Here is a 25,435-nt window from a genome sequence, read left to right on the forward strand (position 1 = left end):
GGGGCTTGCCCCCATGAAGAAAGAGTAGGAGGACCGAGTATCTTCTCCAAGACTTCATACCTAAGGATTAAATATCGAGTTTTCTATTGGATTATTATCTTACAGTCACGTAGCAGCTATGAAGAAGATGTATATACCTACACACATACCTCACTCCCTCGAACACTTACCATTCCATTGTACTTCTCTGTTGCTATAGTACTGAGAACTAATCATATGTTTACAGTACTCGAGTATGTAAGTACATTGATCACATGACATTCCATCAGATAACCTTACCAACCTTATCAAATGATAATCACTTACACAATTTTTCACCTGATAGCTTCATTTCTTCATCCCCTTATCTCCCACCCTCATATCAAAATACGCGGGGTGACTTCGCGAAAATGCATCTCAGACACGCTAAATCTTAGATAAACAATTTCTCCGTTCTTGCCTCCGCAATCTTCCTGATTGTGGGAGTTATCTCATTGGTTATTATCATGATATCCAAGGGGATTGGGATGAACGTTCGGAAGACATGGGGCCATTTGCCTTGCGATAAGAATCGTTCGAAAAAAGTTTATGGAGACAGACGGAGAGGAGTTTGATGTCCTTGCGCTTGTGCTGCCCAGAGGTCGAACAGTAATATTGTCGGAAATAGTTTTCTTGATAAGGGATAAGGAATTAGACGTTTGCTTTTGCTATTATCGTATGAGATGTAGGTATATAATATGTAGGTAGGTAGGTAAGGTGTTGAGTTCTTCTATTCAAGTGTGTTCTGTTTCTTCATTTGTGTCTCGCGATTCTCGTGTGCTTGCCATTATCAACTCTCTACATCTCTACAGATCCTTGACACGGAGTAGCTCTTCCTATATTCCTATCTCCAAGTCGTTGCCATCACCAATATATACTCTCTATATACCATTGGCACGGGATATCTCCTTCGTTCCTTCCTCTCACTCCCCTCCGACCATCTACTCTCAACCCAGCTCATCTCAAAATTCAAAATGTCCCTCCACAAACCCCGCTCCCGAAGTTCGCTATCCGAAAACGGCGACGTGAAAGTCACCCCCGGCACCACCCAAAAGATCGACGACCCCGAATCCAAACTCGGTCTCGCTTCCGAATCCGCATATGTATTCGATCACCAAGCCGAGAGAGCTCTGTGTCGAAAGTTCGATTTTCGTTTACTGCCCGTGCTAGCTTGCATGTACCTGTTCAACTCGCTTGACAAGGGGAATTTGGGAAATGCAAAGACAGATGGCATGGAAAAAGATCTGGGCTTCAAGAGTAATCAGTATAATATTATCTTGAGTGTGTTTTATATACCTTATGTGTTATGCGCACTTCCTATTGTGAGTTTTTCTGAATTTTACTTTTTGTCATAAAATTACTTGGGGGGGGGTTTGGCTGTTGGCCTAGTGTCGATATTTGGTGTGACTTAACGCTGCCGATATTATTACAGATGTCCAAGTGGGATCTGAACAGTCTATGGAGAATCAAAAAGGCTTAAAGGAGCTCTACCATCGTTTATCCATCACAATTCTAACATCCCATAGGCTATGCTTGGAAAGAAGTATGGACCCGCAACAGTCCTACCCATCCTCATGATGTTCTTCGGATCATTCACCATTCTCGGAGGTAAATCATATTTTTCATCCCTCCAACGACACCAAACTAATCTCTTTCCACAGTCGCAGCCCAAAACTTCGGCGGTATGATGACTCTCAGATGGTTCCTCGGCATGTCCGAATCCGCCTTCTTCCCCCTCGTAATCTACTACCTCACCACCTTCTATCGCCGTGGAGAACTCGCTCGTCGCCTCGCCATCTTCTACGCAGCAAGTAACATCGCCTCTGCCTTCTCCGGTCTCCTCGCTGTCGGCTGTTTCCAGATAACCAACACCCCCCTCTACCCCTGGCGCTACCTCTTCCTCATCGAAGGCAGCGCCACCCTCCTCTTCTCCTTCTTCGCCTTCTTCTACCTCCCCGCGTCCGCCTCGACCGCCAAATTCCTCAACGAATCCGAACGTGCTCTCGCCTACCACCGCATCCAAGTCGACTCCTCCTCCATCGTCAACGAAGAATTCCGCCTCCACGACTCCCTCGCCATCTTCAAGCAACCCTCCACCTACGCCTTCCTCGCCATCGAAATCTGTCTCGGTGTCCCCCTCCAATCCGTCACCCTCTTCCTCCCCCAAATCGTCGCCCGTCTCGGCTACTCCACCATCAAAACAAATCTCTACACCGTCGCCCCCAATGTCTCCGGCGCAGTCATGCTCCTCATCCTCGCCTTTTCTTCAGATTACACGCGCAGACGTGGTCCCTTCATCGCGCTCGGTTTCCTATTTACCTTCATCGGCTTCCTGATCTACGTTTCCATCGACGTAACCTCCCAACTCCACGTCGCGTATTTCGCTACCTTTATGATGTGCTGGGGAACCGCAGCTCCAAGTGTGTTACTCAGTACGTGGTACAACAACAACATCCCGCATGAAGGTCGTCGTGTGATTATGAGCAGTGTGGGTGTACCGCTCAGCAATCTGATGGGATTGGTTTCCTCGAATATCTTTCTGAATAAAGATGCGCCCAAGTGAGTCTTCCCCCTCCTCATCCTAAAACATGAAAAAATCTAACCCCACCCCAGATACATCCCCGCGCTCGCCACAACCGCCGCCTTTGGCGGCATGGGCGTCATCCTCAGCACTTCCCTCGCGCTATACATGATCTTTGACAATCGCCGCCGCGACGCAAAACTCGGACGCAAATTAGATATTGGCGAGACGCCGACTGAGTTGTTGAGGGATGGGCCGAGCGTGGAGGAATTTAGATGGTTTTTGTAGATATCATTTTATTTTTTTATTTTTTTTAAAAAAGGGAAAGGCAAGGAAAGAAAGTGTTACGGGGAAGAGAAGGAAATCAAGGGGGGAAATCAAAATGTCTGGGAGTTACTTGTTTCTTGGTTGGATTTATGAGATACCTGGATACCTGGATACCTACGAGTAGGTACCTATATGAGATAATAGTAAACAAAACACGATGTATGACAACTTACGAAAGGATAATTGTGTGAGATTATTTGTGTTCTGTCTCTCTTTCTCTCACTCTCTCTCTCTCTCTTTCTCCTTCTCAACTATCCAATACGCGCCAATCTAATCCAGATTATCTAATCCAACATCAACAACATCAACAACATCAACAACATCAACAACATCAACAACATCAACAACATCAACAAATAAAACAATACTATCAATAACATCATCAAATAAAACAATACTATCAATATCACCCTCCCATCCCCAATCCATTCCAGATTCAAGAGTGCAGGACCGCATACGGGTATACGCATCAAAAATCTGTACATACATTACACACACACATTACACACATTACACACACACACATTACACACACATCTACACACATATCTACATACATATCTACATGAATTACACTACACACACCAGGAAATTCGTAATATATCGTGATAGCAAGTGTGTGTGAGAGAGTGTGTGAGAGAGTGTGTGAGAGAGTGTGCGAGGAAGAGAGACGGAAGGAGGGAAGAGGAATAAGAAGAAACTTTCTGGAGGTATCATATCATTGAATACAATGATCATATATTTATTGATCCCATCTCATTCATCACCCATCGACATGACTACTTTCAAAAAACCCCCAACTTTTATTTTATTTGTGAGAAAACCACCATCCACACAATCCAATCACCCAATCACCCACTCGCTATAAAAACAACAACGTTACCACACCAAACTTTTATGAATTTCTATACCACCACATCTCCACCCCACACTAACTACACTACATCGAATATACACCTCCCTCCCTCCCTTCTCACCTCCCACAGTCCCACTACAATTCAAACCTTTAAATCTCCTCTTCCTCCTCCTCCTCCTCCCTACTAGCCCTCTTTCCCCTACTATCCAAAGTATTCAAACTAATCCCATCACTATCCCCGTGATCTCTTCCCTGCATGCCCAAAGCCTGTCTCCCCATCTCATTATCCTTCAAAAATTCTCTCAACTTCTCCTTTCCAATCTCGACTCCTTGAGTACTAGCCGCGTTCATCATGCGAATGATTGGGCCCCAGAGATTAAGCGTGTAAGTGACATATCCAGCGATACCACAGAGAATGAGGAAGATGAAGTAAATTGGGTTACGGAGAACTATTAGAAATAATTGTTAGTTTATTACTTGATTCAAATTTTGAACCGAAGAAGGGGAAATAGAACATACCAGCAACAATTTCATTCCAACCCAAAGCCAACAAAAGACCATAGAAATACAACGGAACTTGAGCCACTCCACCAATAGCACTACGTTTAGCTTCAACATATACACCATCCGCAGTTTTCTTGAATCTAACGACGAGATCTTGACGTTTAGCTTCACTAAGAACCGTCATTTCCTCTTCGAGACTCTTTCCTTCTTCCTCATCTACACCACCAATAGGGGTTAGATCTTCTTCATCCTTAGGATCGACACTAGCTGGGGTGCTACCAATCCATTCAGATAGTTCGGGAAGTGATGATGATTCCGAAAGCTTGAATTTAGACAATAATGGAATGAGGGTAAGAGTCGATTCTCTGGCCTTGGTATAAATTCCCTCAATATCATCAGAAGGACGCCATATACGTGGAACACCCGCTTCATCATAACGGAACTTGTCCTCAAAGTTCTCTCGGAGTTTGAGAAGTATGTTACCTTCCATGACTTCCTCGTCAATCTTGGCTCTGAGGACACCCCAACTCTTTCTTTTAAGACGCCATAGACCAACTTCAATTTCATCCTCACTAGCATCGAAACTCTTCGCTCGATCGGTGAATTTAGACTCTGCTTCCTTGACTGTATCAACGAAAGTTTTCCAAATTCTGTCCCATAAGTCTTTCTCAGAAGCAGGCTTTTCACCTGTCTCAGGGGCTCCACTGCCACCTCTTCCAGAACCGAGTTTGTTGAACTCGAGTCCAATGGAATCATTCAATCGTGTTCTAACCCATCTCTCAACTCGTGTTGCAAGACGTCTCATTTCTTCTTTTCTGAGATTACCGCTAACTTCGTTAAGATCTTTTTCGTAGAGGTCGTACTGTGACTTGAAATTAGTCCACGCTAATCCTTCAATATACAGACTCTTTGCTTCTGTCTCGAAAGTTTGAAGTGCAGCCTCTTTTTCACGTTCCACGATATCCGCAAATTCATACGAAGCTGCTCTCTTTTGACCAAGCTTAACAGCATTCGAAACGGCATCGCTAAAGGACGCGACTCCAGATTTATGAGCCGCCACGAGTTGACTGTGGTATAATGCCTTTAATCTCGTATCGATTTTGCCTTCAAGCTCAGTACGCTTCAAAGCATATACACCTTTGTGATATCTGCTGGCTTGTGTCTCAAAGTTCTTGATGGTACTGGTGCGTGTCGTTTTACCGGTAGCACCCAAGTCCGCAATAACAGTAGGTTTGCCTGATCTAGTATCTTCCGCTTGCTTCTCTTCAAGTGGTTGAATCTTTCCATCGAATAAGACCAGTACTTCCCGAGAGATCTCATCGCAACGAAATTGTGCCAAAAGTTCTTGTTGAGTAGGGAGATCCAAATCTTTGTTGCTCACAATTTGATCCCAGACACCTTCTGCGTATACTGAAAATCCATCTGCGGGAATCCGACGATGATATTCTGGCAAGAAAACACCTCCCTCGAACCCAGCATCTTCGGCCCGTGTAGATTTATGTCCAGCTCTGAATCTTGTACCAAGCTTTTGGACTTCTGTAACGAACTTATCTGGTTGTAAGATCTTGTGTGGTAAAGCTGCGAATGCGAAATCAAAATAATCTTCGATCTTTGAATTCTCGAGACCGGCAGGCTTGGAAAGAGAACTCCAAATCGCAGTTAAATCCTGAATAAGAGTGTCTTTGAGGTTCGCGAGTGGAGTGGTGCCAAGATGATCTCGAATAACAAAGAACAGAAGGGATCGTGGGGTAGACCTGTGGAGTGTTACTAAATTTATCAATGATCTTCAAAAAAGAAAACATACTGCTTGTCCTTTAGGAATAGTTGACAGTTTACTTCAAATACAGTTTTGAGTAAACCCATATTTGCGCCCTGGTACAGTCCTACTTGATGTTCCCAAATATTTACAATGAGAACTTCTGATGTGGCTAGAGCAAAGAGAGCACTTTTTCTTTCAAAGTCTTGATCTTCACCCCGCTCTCTACCATCTGTTCCCTCGACATCCATAACCAAAATATTGTCGGCCATAGTCTCGGATTCAGAAGCCCCGGAGTTTTGATTCTTATTCTTCGACATCCATATTCCTTTTGTAGTTTGCCTCCTCTCCCTCTCGGACATTACCCCGAATTGTGTGCCAAATAAATGGTTGAGGAGCGTAGACTTTCCCGTGGATTGTGATCCGAATACTGATATAAGATGGTAGTTGAAGCCAGAGTGTGCTGTATCTGTGAATTGAAGATAGGTGTTGAGATTGGGACTACACAAATTCTGTCAGCCATGGTAGAGCTTCCAACTCGATTTTTGCGTACTTGAATTCCTTCTGCTCATCAATAACTTGTATGCCATGTTCATATTGTTCATTTGTCGGCGCATCGCCAACAGATGCAAAATTACCATTCATCGTCATGACTGAGGGAGCTGTAGGAAATCTTGCACCTGCGGAAGGCCTTTCGCCATGACCATTTATGTTGGAAGTAGCCATGTCAGTGATTGGCCAGCTATAATATAGTAGTGATAGTGACGTTGAAAAGAATAGATACCCTTGTTTCTCTCAAGGGACAATTGGCATCTGATCTGAACCTATCCAACTTGATATATCAAGCAACTTTAGCCGATTCGATACACGTGATTGAGATGGAAATCAAGAATGGGTTGAGAAGAACTTCAAGTGCAACACAAACATTTCATCTAATCTACTTGAACAGCGGGCAGTTTGATGTACAAATATAAATCGAAAATTGTGTTCTCGAACATCTTCTTTATTTATGACTTATGGCACCGAGTTTTTCTTCTTCCCCTCATGGATACTCATTCGTTAGATTGGTTAAATTCTAACACGTCACTTTGACAACATATAGGAAGGATGCATAAAATTCCAGTTCATCTAATCATATCATTGTGTGATGTGGATTCCCAAAGTTCAACAATATTCATAGCTCCAACTTCCCATCCATCTGATATCCGTGCGGCTAGAAAGTATGCAAATCCAAAGCTAGATGCACACACCACAAGATGGTAAACTACAAGAGGAGCGAGAGGAGCAACCTGGGCTTCTTAGCGGCAGAGTTGCATACTTTTTGACAACATGAGCACTTTGTAGGTAATGAAAAAGGAACAAGGCTGAAGGATGAAGGATGACCCTTATGTATCCCTCCCCCTTTCTCTCGCTCCCGTCTGATGCTTTTACCGGTCGGTATATGTCTCGTGGGATTTCTCCAGATTTTCCCCTCAGCCCCCTTTTTATACACCTTTTGCTTTACGCTTCACGATTAACTTTTAGTGTACCTGCCTAGTACCACCTACCTAGTAACCATAACCTGTCTAACCATAGCCACAAATGGCGTTTGGATTTTCACGGGATGAAAGGTAAAAGGCTGGTGTTTTGTGCGATAATTCTTTTACGTTATTCCTCATCAAATAAAGTTCTGGATCCAAGTTCCTTGTAAGTGACAGTTGCCATTGACAAATTCCCCCTAGACTTTTGGGTTTCCCCGACATTTAGACGCTATCACCATCGATAAGTTATCAATCCATTCTCTATCTCTCGGCCATCTCACGGTCTTTGGAGTCCCCAGTGTTTGACCCTTTATCAACACCTCCATATACTTCAACTCCTCGATTGCTAGAGATTCAACCTCTCAGCATCTTTTTAATCAATCTTTTTATTGCTTTTCAACATATTCCAACTTTGTTTGCGTGTATCTGTGTACTTTTATAACAATGGCGGCTTCAAATCAAGATGCTGCGTTGGCTAATATGGGATACACGGCTGAATTGCCTCGTTCCCTGAGTATGATGAGTATTCTAGGCCTGCACGTTATTCCCTCTTGCTCCAATGGCCAATACTGACTAAAGCACTAGATCATTCGCTATTATGGCAGTTCCTTTCGGTCTCAGCACAACACTCGCTTACTCGCTGACCGATGGTCAATCTGTGACCGTGTTATATGGTTGGATCTTCGTATCGTGTATATCACTTGCTATAGCTGCCTCACTAGCTGAGATATGCAGTGTATATCCAACCGCTGGCGGTGTATAGTAAGTACAACCAAAGATTTTTTCACTTAAAAAATATCGACGTCGACATTTGTCAATGCCGAGCTTCCCCGAGAAACACCGAGGTCTTGGGAAAAGTCTAGACTGACACTTTGAAACATAGTTACTGGTCTGCTATGCTTAGCACCAGGAAATACGCTCCTGTTGTTTCCTGGATCACGGGATGGTTGACCTTGGTGGGCAATTGGACTGTAACTTTGTCTATCAACTTTTCGGTATGTTAAATTCCCTCGGGGTATGAATGATCAAAATGCTGATGTCTAAGGGCAGGGTGCACAATTGATTTTAAGTTCCATCTCGATCTTTAATGAAGACTTCGTGGCCAATGCATGGCAAACAGTCCTATGTTTCTGGGCCGTTATGGCAATTGCTTTCTCGGTAAATGTATTCGGTGCAAAATACCTGGATTTGATCAACAAGATCTGTATATATTGGACTTCGGCTTCTGTGATTATCATCATCGTTACTCTCTTAGTAATGGCGGATAATCGTCGAGATGCCGAGTTTGTTTTCGCCCATTTCGATGCTTCGGCATCTGGTTGGCCTTCTGGATGGGCCTGGTTCGTTGGTCTCCTTCAAGCCTCATATACCTTAACCGGCTACGGAATGGTAGCTGCCATGTGCGAAGAAGTACAAAATCCCGAACGAGAAGTTCCCAAAGCTATGGTTCTATCTGTTTTCGCCGCAGGAGTTACTGGAATACTCTACTTAGTTCCTCTATTATTCGTTCTCCCCGATGTAACTTCAGTTCTTGGCCAATTAAACGGACAACCCATCGGCTACATCTTTAAAACAGTCACTGGTTCCGCAGCTGGTGGATTCGGACTTCTATTTCTCATCCTCGGTATCCTCTTCTTCGCTGGTGTTGGCGCCCTAACCGCTGCAAGTCGTTGCACATATGCATTTGCCCGCGATGGAGCTATCCCTGGTTCTCGTATCTGGAAGCGCGTGCATCCTACATATGATATCCCATTGTGGGGCCTTGTCCTTTCTACTGTAGTGGATTGCGTGCTCGGATGCATCTATTTTGGTTCCACGAGTGCTTTCAATGCTTTTACGGGTGTGGCCACAATTTGCTTGTCGGTCTCGTATGGAATCCCCATTTTGGTTAATCTTATTCGGGGAAGACAGGCAGTCAAACATGCTTCATTTTCATTAGGCAGATTTGGATTTGCTATTAATGCTATTACCGTTGTTGTGAGTACCACAGATCCTTTCTTCTGGCCAATTTACTAATCGATGACTATATAGTGGATTACTCTCGCCATCGTTCTTTTCTGCATGCCAACCGCTATCCCGGTCACTCCTGTGAGTATGAATTACGCGAGTGTGGTTTTTGTCTTCTTCGCTTCTATCAGTCTTCTTTGGTATGTAATTAGAGGTAGAAAAGAGTTTAGTGGCCCTCCAGTTGTTTCGGCCGAGGAGGCAGAACATAATGGGGAGGTCGTGGGTGCTGTGGGAAGAGTTGTGACAGAGGATGGCAGTGGACAGGTTTCATATGGAAGCGATGCAGAGAAAGCGAGTCGGAAGTAAAGGTTTAGATTATTTGTAATTATGATTATGTGTATGGTATATGGTTTACGGGTTTCATGTAACAATACGACTCGGATGAATTGAAATGCGACGGAAATAATTAAGAAAGAACGATGTTTAAATTCTGGGTGTCCTAGACAAAATCATAGTATGTTCATATTGGTGCAGATCAAATAGTATGCCCAAACCTAATATAGACGATTTACCTGATAGCTATTGTTAGTCTTCCGTATCGACACTCATTTGTGACCTTTCTTCTCTCCTCTTGTCTTTTTTCTCTTTCTTCCTTTGGGCTTTCAGAAGTTTCTTTGCTTCTTGTCTCGCCTTTCTCTCATCATCCGATGCCTGTTCAGTCTCAGGATCTCCTTCATAAGCTTTTTCAGTGTCGGTAGGTAGATTATCTTTTGGGATCGCATCGATAGGTTTGCTGCGGAATAAATTGAAGTCTTCCTCGTCCACATCCATTTGATCAACAGCCTCCGGCGATTTATTTTCCAGATTATTCTGCTCATTATCCTCTTCAGCCAGCGCATTCTTTTGTTTGGACTTCTTCCTCTTCTTTTTCTTCGACTTCTTGGAGGTAACTTCCGTGCTTTCATCTGCATCTTCCAGATGGAGTAATAAAGCTTTATTAACCAGTTCTTTTCCTTCTTCAACCTGGGTTTGAGCAAGCAAGGCTTTGTTGATCAATGGTTTATCATCCTCCCCCCCATTTGTCTTATTGTGTTTTGTCTTCAGCTTCTTTGCTTTCCCTAGAGCAGTTCGTCCCTCGTCCTCATCACTACTAGCATCCGCCAAAGCCCTCTTCGCACTTGTAGCCTTCTCCTCGGCATCCCTCGCTTTACTAGCTCTTAACTCTTTCGACGGAAGCATTTTATCGCGCAAAGTTTTCTGATTCCGTTCCGCAGCCGGTTTTAAGAATTTCGCAAAAGCGGGATCTGTATTGAGTGGTTGATTTCCCGCCGGTGTAGGAAACCATAAGGCATCCTCAGCGTCGATTTCTTCCTGCGTCTTACGGCGTCTTTCGGTAGGGTATTTTGCTAGGATATTTTCCGCAATGGCTTCACGTTTTGCGAGGGCCATTTGTATACGGTTCATTTTCGCATTGAATTCCTCCCATGTTTCTTTCTTGGGTGGAGGTGCTTCCGTTTGATCATCTGCGAATTTGGCCATGCTGCGCTTTTCTGAATGGCTGTATCGTGCGATATTTGAATCCTCGTGCGGGGGGATTTAATTGCGTAGCTTCGTCCTGCGTTACCGCATAATGCGGCGTATGTTCATTCGTTGTACCAAAACGAATTTATTAATATTGTAAGACTCGACAAGGCTAAAGTATTCGTTCGTAGAATAAAAATAATTTGACAAGGCTCAAACTCAAATGTTTCAAGGATTTATCTTTTATCCCACTTAGCCCACGTGAAAGTAGCGTTGTCGGTCCGTTGCGCTTCCCGTACTAGCTTCGCGAATTCCCGTTTGACGGAAGGACAATCACTGAAAAAAAGATCTGGTTACGATAGAAAGACGGCATTGTGTCTTCCGCTTTTAATAAATATCAACATGTTCAAGCTAGCTAGAAGCCAACCTTTGGCAGCTGCCTTGAAGGCAAGCAGGGTAATTCTTCCACATATCGAAAAGTCTCTTATCAACAAAGTTAACATGATCCTAGGCCTCAATGCCATCCCGCATGGTCGGCGCTGCGCAACAAAAGAGAGCTTTGAGCATTCACGAGTATCTTTCAGCAGATTTGTTAAGAAAGGTACGAAATAATCACATGGGCGGAGACGAATCTGACGAGAATACAGTATGGAATTGGTGTTCCTGATGGATCTGTTGCTAAAACAGCCGCCGAGGCCGAGGCTATTGCAAAGAAGATTGGCGGAGATGACATGGTTATCAAGGCACAAGTTCTTGCAGGCGGAAGAGGAAAGGGTACTTTCGACAATGGGTTAAAGGGAGGAGTTCGAGTTATCTACTCTCCAACCGAAGCAAAGATGTTTGCAGACCAAATGATCGGACACAAGCTTGTCACCAAGCAAACCGGTGCCCAAGGACGTATTTGCAACTCTGTCTATATTTGCGAGCGCAAGTTTGCTCGTCGGGAATTCTACCTTGCTATCTTGATGGATCGTGCTTCCCAAGGACCAGTCATCGTTTCTTCGTCTCAAGGTGGAATGGATATCGAGACTGTTGCAAAGGAAAGCCCAAACGCAATCACTACTACCTACATTGATATCCACAAGGGTGTCACTGATGATATCGCACGAAAGATTGTCACTGATATTGGTTTCAGTGAGCAATGTATCGAGGATGCCAAGGATACCGTTCAAAAACTTTACAAGATCTTCATGGAGAAGGATGCTACTCAAATCGAGATCAACCCTCTCTCCGAGACCTCTGATCACAAGGTTCTTGCCATGGATGCTAAGCTTGGTTTCGATGACAACGCCGAGTTCCGTCAAAAGGAGGTTTTCGAATGGCGCGATACTAGCCAAGAGGATGCTGAGGAAGTTCGTGCCGCAGAGTCTGGTCTTAACTTCATCAAGCTCGGTGGTGACATCGGATGTTTGGTAAACGGTGCCGGTCTTGCTATGGCTACTATGGACATCATCAAGCTTAACGGTGGTGAACCAGCTAACTTCCTTGATGTTGGAGGTGGAGCCACCCCACAAGCTATCAAGGAAGCTTTCACTCTCATCACCAGCGACCCCAAGGTTACTGCTATCTTCGTTAACATCTTCGGTGGTATCGTCCGTTGTGATGCTATTGCTCAAGGTCTCATCAGCACTGTTGAGAGCATGAACCTTAGAATCCCAATTATTGCAAGATTGCAAGGAACAAACATGGAAGCTGCACACAAGTTGATCAACGAGTCTGGTCTTAAGATCTTCTCCATTGATGACTTGCAGAGCGCAGCTGAGAAGGCTGTCCAATTCTCAAAGGTTGTGAAGATGGGTAAGTTCACTTTCAATCCATTTCATTGGTGATTAACGCTAACATATAAAATAGCTCGTGATATCGATGTTGGTGTTGAGTTTTCTTTGGGCATTTAAGCGGTTATATAGATGGGTTTTCTCTTGTTTGTATTGATTCCCTCCGTCTTTAGATCAATGGGTGACCGGGGCTGAGTTACCATGTATAATGCATTGAGTTTCATGTCCACATTTATTATCTTTAGTTTTTATTCTGTGAAATATTTCGAAATTTGTGATAAGCATATTCTTGTTAAAACGTGGAATACTACTAGGCGTAATGCGATGACCTATAGATAGAATGGACAATGATGGCTCAAGCCGAAAACATATTCTGGAACAACAAGTCTCCAATATCCAACCCAAACTCAGACAATGAGCTCCTTTCCTTTATTCCCATGCTCCACAGATTATCCCATACTCTTAGAGTACCCAATCGCAATCACATACGCCGGTTCCATTCCCATCCCCATCTCTCCCTCTCCATTCCCAATTCCCATCTCCTCTCCCACTCCACTCTCCCCTCCCCTCTTACCCCGCGGCAAAAAAACAAATACCACAAAAGCAATTCCCACCGCCATCCAATCAATCTCCCTGATTCTCCTCCTCAAACCCAAATAATACGGACGTAGCATCGCGTGGATATAGAGAATTATCAAAGGGATGGTACTCCAGAAACGCAGGACTGTGGTGTAGAAATGGAGGAAGTAGGGCGCGAGTTTGAAGAGGAGAGTACGGGGGAGAGACTGCGGAGTGGAGGACGTGGGGTGTGGAAAAGGGTTGGGGATTGTAGGGGGCGGGAGAGATGGAGTTGGGTGAGGTAGAAGGGGGTGGGTTGGAGGGGAGTTTGAGGGGGGGAGGGAGGAGGGAGGAAGGGATGGGTGGTTGGGAAGTTGGGGTATTGGGGATCATGGAGGAGGGGGGAGAAGGGGCGAGTAGCTCGGTAGCCGGTAGTCCAGGAGAGGGGGGAGTAGGAGGTGTATGGGGAGATGAATCCATTGTTTGCTTGGTTGAGAGACATTTGCGCTAGCTGTGTTTTGTGGGGATTATATTGGCAGGTACGAGATGGTTGTGTGAAGTTGAATGGAGATTTGAACTTTACGTGGTAGTTTTTGGATGAGAGATGAGAGTTCCGTTTGAAAAGATTGTTATGAGAATTCGAGCGATATTCTCTTTGCTTGCTGGGGGAGTAGGAAAAAAGGAAGGAACGAATGGAAGAGGGAAGAGAAATAAAACACTCATAGATACGAAATCCAGCGAAGAGGAGAGGTACTGGAAATTTCTAGTTTTTATTGGAGGACTCTATTATCTATTCTGAGTTCAATTCCGCAGGACAGCAGGTTGCTTCTCTTAGATACAGGTTCGCTAGTTGTCCTGCCTACAACTCTTGTTCTTTTTATGTTCGCATGGATGTTTCGTCTTAGGTAGCGAAATTTCTATGCGGGATTGTGGTGGTTCTCGCTTAGATATCTGGGAACTGGTTGCCTCTGGATTCTTATTATGGTGCTTGTAGTGGGTGTTTCAAGGCGAGTTTGAGGGTGGAGATGAAGGTAGAAAATATCACCCTGCAATTTGAGTAGATTTTTTGATCTATGGAGATAATAACTCCAACGAAGAGATGACACGGAATGTGAGAGATACTGAAAGGGAGGAGAATCTGGAGATGTCGCATTTAGACATGATTTAGACTTTGAAAGTTTGCATGTGAGATGCACAACCTGCAAGACAACCAGTTAAATCTTGATCATCGGATTGTTCGCTGTATGTTTGTGTAAAAGAAGAAGCTGATTGCCAGCGCCTTAGAATCATAAGGACGTCACGTGTCTGGTGAAAAAAGAGTTTTCCTTTTCTAGATTGATTGATGGGTTATCATGCTATGGTATCTTCTTGCTTGTTGCGTTAAGTATTAGATTGATGATGGGGGAAACGGGAAAAGGCTCTGCAGTCTTGTAAGCATAGAGGGAAACAGTTAGACTTAGACATAGTGAGCGCATCGTATCCGTAACATCCATAGAAGTGTGAGAGCTCAGTCACTGTCAATTGCCTTCAAAACTATAACTTTCAGTTCATATTCCCCAGCAAGAGGAAGAATTTGCTTTGTTACATGAACTTACTTCACATTGCCTCACGATGAAAATTCCAGTCTCAGGGCAGTTAAAAATAGTCTCATCAAAATTTAAGTCTTACAAAACCATCGTCACGACACAACGCAGAAAACAGTAGCAACATAGCAGCCTCAAGACGCTGCTCAAGACGTGAATACCCAAACGTAATTGCCAGAGTGAAAGTGAACTTCATGACTAAAGATGCCGCATATATGTTACGAATGAGCCTTTGGGAAACCATTCACAACTTAAGTATCCGAATAGTGAGAATCAAGGAGGAAAGAAACCGATAGATGATTAATATTTATGCCAGTTTTAAAGTGTTCCAAACACATAAACCGCACTTCATATCTATTTTCAACGCCAATCTTTTCATTCATCTTCAGGATGACACTCTGCGTCTAAGCCGAATAACTCACACCCAGAACACCGCTTGCGTGTTCCTTCACAGGCCAGTCTATTTGCTGGCTCACAGATGAGAATGACCTCGTAAGCAAACAAAGCTTGACTTTGAACGTAGCAATCATCAAGCTGTTTGGAAATAGCTTGAAAATCCTCTACATCCTCTTGAGCCGAATCGCAATGTAATCTGCAACATGTGCGGATAATATTACTGCAAGAATGAAGATCCTCTGGGAATTGTCTCTTCGCAAACATATCCTCCACCCGTTCCTACTGACTTATCTACAACGTAAGGAAAAACTTCATATCGTATTATAATGAAGTACGAGTTGAAGCCCAGCGTAAAGAGTTCTGTCTTGATGACTTGTACACAAATATCCGTTCGAGGGAGCGCATAAGTAATAGTTCTGCCAGCGCAACTCTTTAGAGAGCCCTCTTCTTCCGGAGATACATGTTGACATTGGCGATCAATAGGCTGATAAAAAGATATTTGTCCAGAATAATATTTGAGAGCTGGAGATCGCAGTACAGAACGTTGCATGAGTGAAGCTAACTATTGGAAGAGGATTACGTCCTCTATGCTTGCCCTTCAAAAATTCAATTCGGGTCTAGTCTCAAGGCATAGGGGCAGAAATTTTGCTTATTTTGATAGTCTTCACGGCCACTTTTTGATATCCATATTTCTTGCCCACCTGCACTCTCTTTCCCATCTCAGTTTCCCCTCCCTTACCGAATCTCATCTCCAATCCTTTATCTCCCGCCTTTAAAATCTTTACATTTTGTGTTCAAGTTTTTGTACGATTAATTTTAGCATTCGTTCCCCGAAATCCTTTCGTCCTCCTTGGAACTGGCGCCAGCGCAACCAATTCTCCAATTGAGCCCCACAATTTCGTCGTCCAACCTGTGAAACATAGATACACGATAAAAATAAGTGCCATGAGAGCATGTGTGAGGAGAGTAGCTAGTGCCAATCTAGTTGTAGAGTTTTTGATTCCGTAACTATAACCTCGTCTCCAAAAGTCAAACTTCCACGAGCTGGTAGGATGGGAGTCACAGGAAAGCTCAAATGGTGCGTACCCAAACTTGTAAACCATTTGTGTGCATATGTTTGTGTCTGGTTCAGAGCTAACAGACCAAGAGGTTGTATCAACTGGGGCATGACGGGCGAGGGCTTCGGTTACGAGAATACCTAGGAGTATTGATATGAAGGCTTGAATCGTCGTTTTGGGAGTTGAGTCATTAAATAGGTCTGGAGCAGCAAACCTTATAACCGGATATGAAGACCCCCCATGACCATCTAACCTCTGCTCTAGTAGAACTTCGATGCTAGTTGCATTTGGCATAGATATCGTACTATCGATGAGCACATCTACGCTTGAAGGATATTTGTGATCAATAGGAGTTACAAGACTGGTATATTGCGCCCATTCAAGGTCAATTTTGACCATGTCACTCACGACAGAAGTCAAGTCTGGAGAATGATTTCCATTGGCGTCTGAAATCAAACTCCCCAAACCAGAGAAAGCTCCTAAGCTCCCGAAATTACCAAAGACACTTTGGCTTGTTGTAGTCTCAATACTTAATTCGGTAGAAATCCATCTGGCATCAACAGCACAGGGGACAACACGATTTCGCCCTTTGCTTCCATGGTTGTTTGGAAGCTTCAGAACGGTACCGATAGATGATGAATTATTAAAGTCGTGCAAGTTAACCCAGCTCATATGGATATCGTTATCTTCCTAGGAATTATCGAAGTCAAGCCGAGATATTGTGATGGTATTAAAATTGCCATGCGTAATCGAATCATGACTGGTGAGACTAGAAATCAACGGAAATTTTACATCGCTTCCGGGCCTCCAATCGCCTATCGCGATACTGTCAGACTCAAAAATATTGCATTTAACTTGGACAAAGGGTTGGAGGATAGTTGTTGCAGCTTGAGATGAAAGCTTAGGCTGTGATGCAGAATGTCCACGTAAATTTAGAGTTACGATTGTGTTCCATAGGCCTTGTAAAGCTATATAGGGAAACTTAGAGATGGAGGAAGTATATAAGTGGCTTCGATCTTGTAGCAATGAGGAAGTAGGTTGTCGGTTGGTATTTGAATAAGGCTCATAAAAGCTTATATTGACCAAGTTCCCGGACATCATTTGCGGGCCCGAGTGGCGGCTCCAAGACGACCACCCCTTCAACTCCGAAAATCCACCCAAAGGGCATGTTGATTCCGTAGTGGCGGATGAAAAGTTAGTATAGGTGTCTAGAGTTTCTGGCCAAAATTCGCTCCGGTTTGTTGGGAAATGAATTTCGTAAGGTCCATATGGCATTAGTCACGAATCTAAATCAGGCCGCATCGCAATTGCAGATGATGGCCTCACAAGAGAAGCCAGAACGAAAGACACTATCAAGAATATTGCAAATGCAATGATCGTGAGACTCCTCTTATGGTAAACACGAGGCATAGCCGACCAGAAAGCTCGGCGGAAGAAGAACCTGAAATTCCCTGTCTGAAATCCGGCGCCAAGAAGCCCAAACGGGAGACCACTCCCACGGGCTAAAAACAATACAACAAAATGTGACGTTATTGTCGTAATAGAGATAATGATCCATACTTCGTGGATTTTTGGCTGCAAACTGCAAAGCATTCAAGAAATCATTTTGCCATTTTCCATTATCCACTCACTCCAGTACACAGATTTAATATTCAAATACACAAGTGCGCTTTTAGGCTCTGCCTCGTTAAATGATACATTTTTGAATTTAGAATTTACCAAAGGCCTCGTTGTCGTAAAAGTTTTCCTGGTAGGAATGAATCGCCTAGCAAAATGAAGCTTGCGTTTGTACACTCTATTCTCAAAAGGATCTCAGTGTAGTTGGATATACGAAAAGAATCCTATAGGTCGTTGCGGCAAATTTGATCATTCAACGTTGTATCAGAGGACGCGAAAGAGCTCAGCTCCACGAGTTTGAGTAGACGAATTCCCTTTTGGACATTTCGTAAACATATAGACCCACTCAGTCATGTTACGCATTGGGGAGGATCAAAGAGTTGAATATGTGGTGTTACTAAATGAAACGGCCCCCATGACATGTAAGCATCAAATCGTATGCTGCGCTTCCAATTTTATATCAAATGTGCCGCATGCTTTTTGGGCATAGCATTGCCAGGCATTTTATTTCTTAGATAGGAAGGCAAGGCTCTCTATATACCCTTCTGCTGAATGAATGAGAACGAACATTTTCGTGCTAAGCTCAAGCCTGATAGTTCACGTGTGTAGAGGGGTATTAGATCGAGAGACTTCCTATACTTGGAGATATTCTTGAAACAGTCTAAGATTTCACAGAAATATACTTTCGAATAAGATTACTACTTCGATTTGTGCACCACTGGATTTTCCCAAACGCTAAAAGTGAAGGTCTTAGTATACTTGATAACATGCCGTTATGAAAGACCCTAGAGACATAAGGTGTAAGGAATGGAAATGAGCAAAGCTTCCCAGAAACATATAGATGCAGAGAAAGGGATCGATAAGAAGGACGGGAAAGCCCCGAATGACAGTGTTAAGGAAACAAGACGAGCAGGTGGAGAACAATACGAGAAAAAATAGCACTCCTGTCCTGCAGGAAGATGTAGGGACGCAAATTCCCACTTAATTGGAAAGGAAAACATGATAAGAATTCGCGAGGGAAGGAACCGAAGGCAAGAGCCAACCGCGCTAGTCACGGTTTCTTCTATGTTTTCCAAACCTTATTTCAATCTCAAGACAAAGTGTAGGCTTGGAGTATGAGAAAACAAACGGCTTCAACTAAATGGCTTCTCCCTTCCCGTGCATGTTAAACGGGCCGAGAATTGTCCATACCGCAAACAAACAATTCACAATTTCATATGCATTACATGACTCGGGACATGAAGCTAAGTGTGTGATCGACAGACGCCTCCAAAGTGCGAGATGCAACAAAAGATTCGTGAATTTGCTGGAGACCCATCTTCTAAAGTGCGACATGCAACAAATGAGCGCTCGGAGGGGTGTAGGGGCCTAACATCCCATCGTAATAATCCTCCCTTGCATTTGTCCCTCTCTCCTGACACGAGTAATTTGCAAAATTGACAAAATTGGGGAAAGGAATTCAATTGTCAAGAGGTACTTGGATGATTTTATCGCCTCCAATTCGTATTCTTCATTCCAAGAGCAACTTGCATATGCTGCTAATGCTTGTGAAAATCTTGGAGATACCTGAATTCTGGAGTTCTCGGAATAAATCCCAGAAGAGATACAACTTTGTACATTTTAAACCCAGGATCATGCCTTTGAAGATTCGATCTTTCCTACACTTCGCTGTTTATAAAAATACCATTCCACAATAACACCGAGTAGATATACCTGACGCGATAGAACTCTTCGGATGAGCTTCAAATAAAGTTGTTGATCCTCAGATAAAGTTTGAAATCCCTGAAAGTAGACTTAATAAATTGCAAAGCTAGACTCAAATTCTCAGAATGAAATTCTTGGATTTTGGGTATGTGCGTGTAGATTTCCATATTATTTAGAGGAGTCGACCCACTGCGATTGAGACCGCCCAGGATTAATTCACATTGGGTGTAGTGACGGCGGAGTGGAGTGTTCTTATCGATGTTGAATGATGGTGACGATGATGATGAAGACTCTTCAACTGTTAAACTGGATGATGACGGTGATGATGATGTGTTGTTGTCAAAGTGACAACCAAGATACAAAGATGATGCGGTGTAGTTTTCTGATTTGTCTAAATTATTTTTCGACATCCGAGAAAAGTCGATGTGGCACTTCCCGTGACTCCCGTGCTGTGCCGCAATGCCATGTGTGTTCTGTGAAAACTTGTGTCTGGTGCCTGAAGCTTGAACATATTGAGGATAGTAGATATGATTGACCCACTTAATCCCACTTCCCCATTCTGATGATTAAAGGGGCTTCTTTTCTTGGCATTATTTCTTGAGTCGATCTCTAGACTCTGAGGTGCGGTAGGACGACACGAGTGAAGGGTAAACATGCATCTATCGACTCATCTCCTCTATTTCACTTTGATTGTCAAGTGATCTCGCAGATAAAAGCTGATTTTGCTCTCATTGCAGGTTTCTAGCTTCAGATGTCCAACCAACCCAAAAACTCATTAAGCTTAAATGTAAATCGATTTTTCTCGTCAAAGGTTCGGATTCAATGAAATGAAATGATATACCGAATCCCTGTGCGGATCAGACAATTGTATGTCAAAATTCCGATGACTCTCATCATTCCCTAGCCGATGCCTATCCGTCTAGACTTTAAGCGATGTAAAACCCCTACATCGTAGATTTCGTAATGCCTAAACGGGATCAAAGGGCCGTTGGCCTCTCTCAGCAAACAGGGGAAAATGTTGAAGTAGCCGCTGTCATACAAGGACAATCCATTAAATCCAATCTTGTTTATCCAATCGGAGGTTTATCAGATGCCCAGATATCAGTCTTATGCTTATTAGTGGAGGAATATCTAGCAAGGCAGGGGCAAAAAAGATAGCTTCACTCTCCAAGATAGGACAAAAGCCGCTGCGAGTAATAAGTATGGCGTAGATTTAAATACTCTGTCTTTCGTCTTCAGCTTCAACACCAACTTCAAATCCAACTTCAACTTCATTCCTTCTACAGACTTTCCAGCAGATCTCCAATAAAATAAAACTACCAAATCGACTTATTTCAAAACTATAATCAAATCTTCGTCAATATGCACGCCATTTCCATCTCAACCTTTGCCGCTGCCCTTATGGGTACTGTTGTTACTGCTCAGACAAACAATGTAACAGATCTGTTCCTTATTGGATTCGATTATGATTCCACCAGTACTGACCAAGCTCCATTTGTTGGTTCTATTATTGCTTCTGTAAGTCATATTCGCAAACCACAGAATCGCAAAGCTTTTCTAACCATGATTGTTATTTAGGACGCTACTGCTACTACATACTCTATTGCCTGTGGTTCTAAAACCGCTGCTCCCGCTACCACTTCTTCCTATCTCGACAACACTTACGATTGTGGTGTTCCATCTAACTTCACCTTTACTCAAGGTCCTTCAACAATCGCTTATACCTACACAATCAGCTATGTCGAAGATTCTGCCGTCACCGACAGTACTTCCGGCACGTCATATGCAGCCGATCAAGCGTACGTACTCACATCACATGCTTGAATCCCCAAGACTAACAGTTACCCTAATAGTACAATGACATTTGGGTGCGTCCTCTCCGGTAGTTCTACTGGAATCTGTAGCTACACCGAATTTGAATCCCTAGTATCAACAACCTTTACCTCCGTCGATGCTACCACCGTCAGTGGCACCGAGTACGCTGAGATTTTCACCGGTGTTCCCGTTACCATCACCGCTGGCCCAGCAACCACTACCAGCTCTGCATCTGGTGCCTCTGCTTCTGCTTCGAAATCTGGTTCAGGATCTGCCGCAGGATCTGCTTCGGGATCTGCTACTTCTACCGGAGGTATGCCCATGATTACCGCCAAGGCACAATGGGTTGTTGGTGGTGTTGCTGCTGCCATGGTTATGGCTGCTTTGTAATTGTTGCGATTACTAGACACTAATCACGGTGGTCTGAGAGGATTCGAATGTAAAATAATTGCAAGTATTATGCGCCTATGGTGTAATGGCTGGTTTGGAGATTCATGTGCATATATACCTTCTAGGGAGATGGAGTTGTCTTGAAAAAATACTGGTAGCATGATATCATGGTTCTATATCGTCGAGTAATGAAAATAAACATTAATACTTTTATAATTTAATATTGAATTGCTTTGATAGCCCTCTGAAGTGCTTTAGATACCAAGTTCAATTTGTTGGTAGTACATCATACCGAAGTTCTAGACTGTAATTAACATTCCAAACCACAGTGCTTCAACTCAGCAACAGCCGCTATAAATCTTTTAGCACCATCTAAACTGTATCCTCACACAACTCAACTACCCTCCAAACAATACACCATTCACAATACACAACCAAACCAGATCAGACAAGAGAAACTCCGATCTTCCAAGGTTATTCGATATCAATAAAGAAAAACCATTACCGCCGCGCCCCCAAGATTCCGAAACAACAAGCATCACCTATCAATGTTCAAATCCGCTTGCTTACACACCTACCCCATAAACATACCACGCCTCAAATCCGCATGTTATCCGCTGCAAAATCACAACATCAAGCTAATCATTCATTATTAACTCTACCCTCTAGAATCCAGCGTCTAATTCAGACACTCCATACATTGCCCTGCTTCATTTAAGTTTTACTTTGCGTTTAATATATTCTAGTAAGCCTACCTAGGTATTCATCGTAGCACATGCTCGTTCTATCGAGTTACATATAATTAGACGAGCGATCTGATATATCATGTTTTCTTTCTCTATCATATTTGGCGTTTTTAGTAATGTCTTCACAATTCCAGCCTAGGTATTTAACAAACTCGAAGGAGTCGTTCGATCTCTAACTCAGCAAGTACAAAACCTACAAGAATAACATCATTCAAATCCAATCCAACTATCCATATACATATATGTATTTTCCCCTACGCCGTACACAAACACACTCCCAAAAATAATCATCCATCGGAATCTCACTACCCGAACCGCAGCAAGCGTCAGCCACCTCTGAATCACCAAAGTGAAAAGAGATACTCATTATATCTTGGTGCTTTGGTGGCGCGCAAAACTAATCATGCTGAGCTGAAAAGATGATTTGTCGGAAATCGCATTGGTAACTCTATTTTAGAGAGATAGACGTCTCACGTTAGATTTATGTTGGGGGCGGGGTAGGTAATCTATTTACCTACCGGTACTAAGGTATGGTATCTATTTACTTGGAATAAATGTATGATTTAACATTTGTTGGATTCATACATTTGTTTATTTTCCCAGGTGCATATTTTGGAGCTGAATAAGTTCGTCTCATGTTATAGATCTCCAGTTTCATAGATGTTACTGTCGTATTAATTTTCCTTGCACTTCTTCATCGACTCCAGTATCTTGATATTGAGCCTTTCGATCTATTTCCTTTTGATCGACCACTTACTAAACTTTACTTACAAGCATCATCTCGCATCATGTCTAAGAGAACCGTCTTCACGACGGTAACGCCGTTACCACCAGGTATCACACGGGAGACAGTCATGGAAACGTTGCGCTCGCATGTCGAAATGATAGATTTAAATCCTCTAGTGGAAGAACGTCATCCGATCAAACCTCCACCAAATGCTACTGCCGAAGAATATCATTGTTTATGGTACTCTCTGACTGATCGAGTACAATATCTTCCCGGGGGACTGATGTCTGGAAAAGTCTCCTATACCTGCTGCTTTCACGATCTCGAAAATGGATTGCAAACACATTGCTATGCGCCTCTGGGATTAAATATAAGAGGGAAGTGGACTCTTGGTGGATCGCTGCCCGGAGAACCAGTTGCGCCAGTCGAAATGGGAGCTAATGTACCTTTACACGGGTTATGGTTGAGAGAGGATGTCGATATGAAATGCAATATTGTTATGACAAGTTTTGTCAAGAAAACCCTCAAGAAATCACACTCCGCGTTAGTAAATCGTCTACTGGTTAAGGCTCAACTTCTAGATCGGTCTATCAGCAATGCTCGACTGAATGAGAGAACTCTCAGTACACCAGAATACGCCACACAACGACAAAGACCCTTCTCAACACAAACGCCCTTATCACAACCATTGACTGCATATTCTCCAATCAGCGATTATGATAACGATAGTGTATCTGCAGAGTCTGAAGTTAGGTCACCACAATACGCTGCATTTACTGCGCAAAACACACCAGCTTCACAGACATCAAAGGTGTGCCCGCCAATAACCTTACAGAGTCCGCAACTACAGAATTCGCAAGTTCACCCCGCTCTTCGAGTTGGCCCACCTCAACATCAAGCGAAACCAGAGTTTAACGAAAAGTCCGTCTATCCCAAATACGATCCCTCAGCTTATTCTCGAGCCCTCGACGTCCGCCGCGAAAGTGCGTCATCTTGGAACGATTCTAATCAGGGCTCAGGAAATTCAACAGGCCGCGTGTCTTACCAAAGCTCTGCTGATAGCATGCACAATGATAACAGGACAAGAGTAGCGTCGTGGCAAAATCCAGTCGGAAGCAATATATGGAATTCATCTCGACCACTAAACCCGGAAACCCAGGGAGCCACGGTTCATTATCGCAGTGCCTCTTCCCAGTCTGCATATAGCAATCCGAATCCCGCGCATGAAAGGAGGGAGGAATCAGAGAGACGAGATATGAGAAATAGGGCGATTCCGCCTCCGCCAACTTATCATGCTGAGTTGGAAGGATAAGTCATGCAGTGCAAAGTAATGCGGATTTATTGAGAGAGAGAACAACATCGGTCCCAGAGCCGAGGGTATATTGACCTCTGGAAATGACATGATATTGAGGACGTAATCGCAGCTACTTGGTATATGGTGTTAAGGCATGATTTTATATGATACCCGTGGGGTTTTATGGGATGATATGATTCAATAAAAGAGAAATTGGGACGGTTCCAAGCTATGGAGTACATATTGACTGTAAATTGATATACTTATCTCTCAAATATTTATGTGAACATTTCAAGAAATGGAATCCGTTGAAACTAAAAGTGATCCAATGGCTGTGATGTAGATGTAAACAAGAGAGAGAACCTACAGATATTGAAACTTGAAATGCCAGTTATTAAAACATACTTGTTTATCAAAGTGATGGTCAAAAGTGATGATCAAACTTATTCTATGGTTCTTTCTTTGAGTGTATAGGCAAGATCATAATCCCGGGCTGACTTCGGGTCATTCCATAACCTCAGACGAACAATCAACTACAGCCACACTTGCTGTGTCATTACATTTGAGTACCCAATTTATAATTTGTGATGTACATCGATGCTCTCTAATGTTCTATCTAGGTAGATAGCACCAACTTGCTCCGGATTTTGTCTGGCCATAGATAATTATTTTAGCCAAGAAAATCAGCTATCCCGCTATCAGCTCCGATACGATCGATATCTCCGCAGATCCCCTCAAGCTTCCTTTATTGCTCAGCTTAGCTCAAAATCCCCAACCAGCAACTCATCCCACCATTCAGCAC

At 43.3% G+C, this 25,435-nt stretch overlaps 8 protein-coding genes across 8 annotated transcripts; 5 read left to right on the top strand and 3 right to left on the bottom strand.

Moving 5' to 3' along the window:
• Positions 1–992: 992 nt before the first annotated feature.
• Positions 993–2,827, top strand: Bfra_009317 (putative mfs transporter protein; the record flags this gene model as incomplete). Its single annotated transcript, XM_037339661.1, has 4 exons — positions 993–1,340; positions 1,545–1,626; positions 1,680–2,577; positions 2,632–2,827. The coding sequence occupies 4 exons, from the start codon at positions 993–995 to the stop codon at positions 2,825–2,827; spliced, it is 1,524 nt and encodes a 507-aa protein (XP_037189711.1).
• A 1,045-nt stretch (positions 2,828–3,872) lies between these two features.
• Positions 3,873–6,708, bottom strand: Bfra_009318 (putative gtp-binding protein sey1 protein; the record flags this gene model as incomplete). The annotated part of the gene is made up of 4 exons (XM_037339662.1): positions 3,873–4,171; positions 4,242–5,980; positions 6,031–6,483; positions 6,536–6,708. 4 exons carry the CDS (start codon positions 6,706–6,708, stop codon positions 3,873–3,875), a joined length of 2,664 nt encoding a protein of 887 aa, XP_037189712.1.
• A 1,238-nt stretch (positions 6,709–7,946) lies between these two features.
• On the top strand, positions 7,947–9,815 carry Bfra_009319 (putative gaba permease protein; the record flags this gene model as incomplete). Its single annotated transcript, XM_037339663.1, has 5 exons — positions 7,947–8,038; positions 8,088–8,264; positions 8,386–8,497; positions 8,553–9,479; positions 9,534–9,815. The coding sequence occupies 5 exons, from the start codon at positions 7,947–7,949 to the stop codon at positions 9,813–9,815; spliced, it is 1,590 nt and encodes a 529-aa protein (XP_037189713.1).
• A 219-nt stretch (positions 9,816–10,034) lies between these two features.
• Bfra_009320 (uncharacterized protein) lies at positions 10,035–10,988 on the bottom strand (the record flags this gene model as incomplete). Its single annotated transcript, XM_037339664.1, has 1 exon — positions 10,035–10,988. The coding sequence occupies one exon, from the start codon at positions 10,986–10,988 to the stop codon at positions 10,035–10,037; it is 954 nt and encodes a 317-aa protein (XP_037189714.1).
• Positions 10,989–11,372: 384 nt separating this feature from the next.
• On the top strand, positions 11,373–12,865 carry Bfra_009321 (putative succinyl- ligase beta-chain protein; the record flags this gene model as incomplete). Its single annotated transcript, XM_037339665.1, has 4 exons — positions 11,373–11,426; positions 11,482–11,571; positions 11,618–12,767; positions 12,822–12,865. The coding sequence occupies 4 exons, from the start codon at positions 11,373–11,375 to the stop codon at positions 12,863–12,865; spliced, it is 1,338 nt and encodes a 445-aa protein (XP_037189715.1).
• Positions 12,866–16,076: 3,211 nt separating this feature from the next.
• Bfra_009322 (uncharacterized protein) lies at positions 16,077–17,012 on the bottom strand (the record flags this gene model as incomplete). Its single annotated transcript, XM_037339666.1, has 1 exon — positions 16,077–17,012. One exon carries the CDS (start codon positions 17,010–17,012, stop codon positions 16,077–16,079), a length of 936 nt encoding a protein of 311 aa, XP_037189716.1.
• Positions 17,013–21,023: 4,011 nt separating this feature from the next.
• Bfra_009323 (putative gpi anchored protein) lies at positions 21,024–21,866 on the top strand (the record flags this gene model as incomplete). Its single annotated transcript, XM_037339667.1, has 3 exons — positions 21,024–21,179; positions 21,240–21,460; positions 21,515–21,866. The coding sequence occupies 3 exons, from the start codon at positions 21,024–21,026 to the stop codon at positions 21,864–21,866; spliced, it is 729 nt and encodes a 242-aa protein (XP_037189717.1).
• Positions 21,867–23,400: 1,534 nt separating this feature from the next.
• Bfra_009324 (uncharacterized protein) lies at positions 23,401–24,651 on the top strand (the record flags this gene model as incomplete). Its single annotated transcript, XM_037339668.1, has 1 exon — positions 23,401–24,651. The coding sequence occupies one exon, from the start codon at positions 23,401–23,403 to the stop codon at positions 24,649–24,651; it is 1,251 nt and encodes a 416-aa protein (XP_037189718.1).
• Positions 24,652–25,435: the final 784 nt, after the last annotated feature.

Source organism: Botrytis fragariae, assembly GCF_013461495.1.
Source record: "Botrytis fragariae strain BVB16 chromosome Unknown tig00000161, whole genome shotgun sequence".
Lineage (NCBI taxonomy): Eukaryota > Fungi > Ascomycota > Leotiomycetes > Helotiales > Sclerotiniaceae > Botrytis > Botrytis fragariae.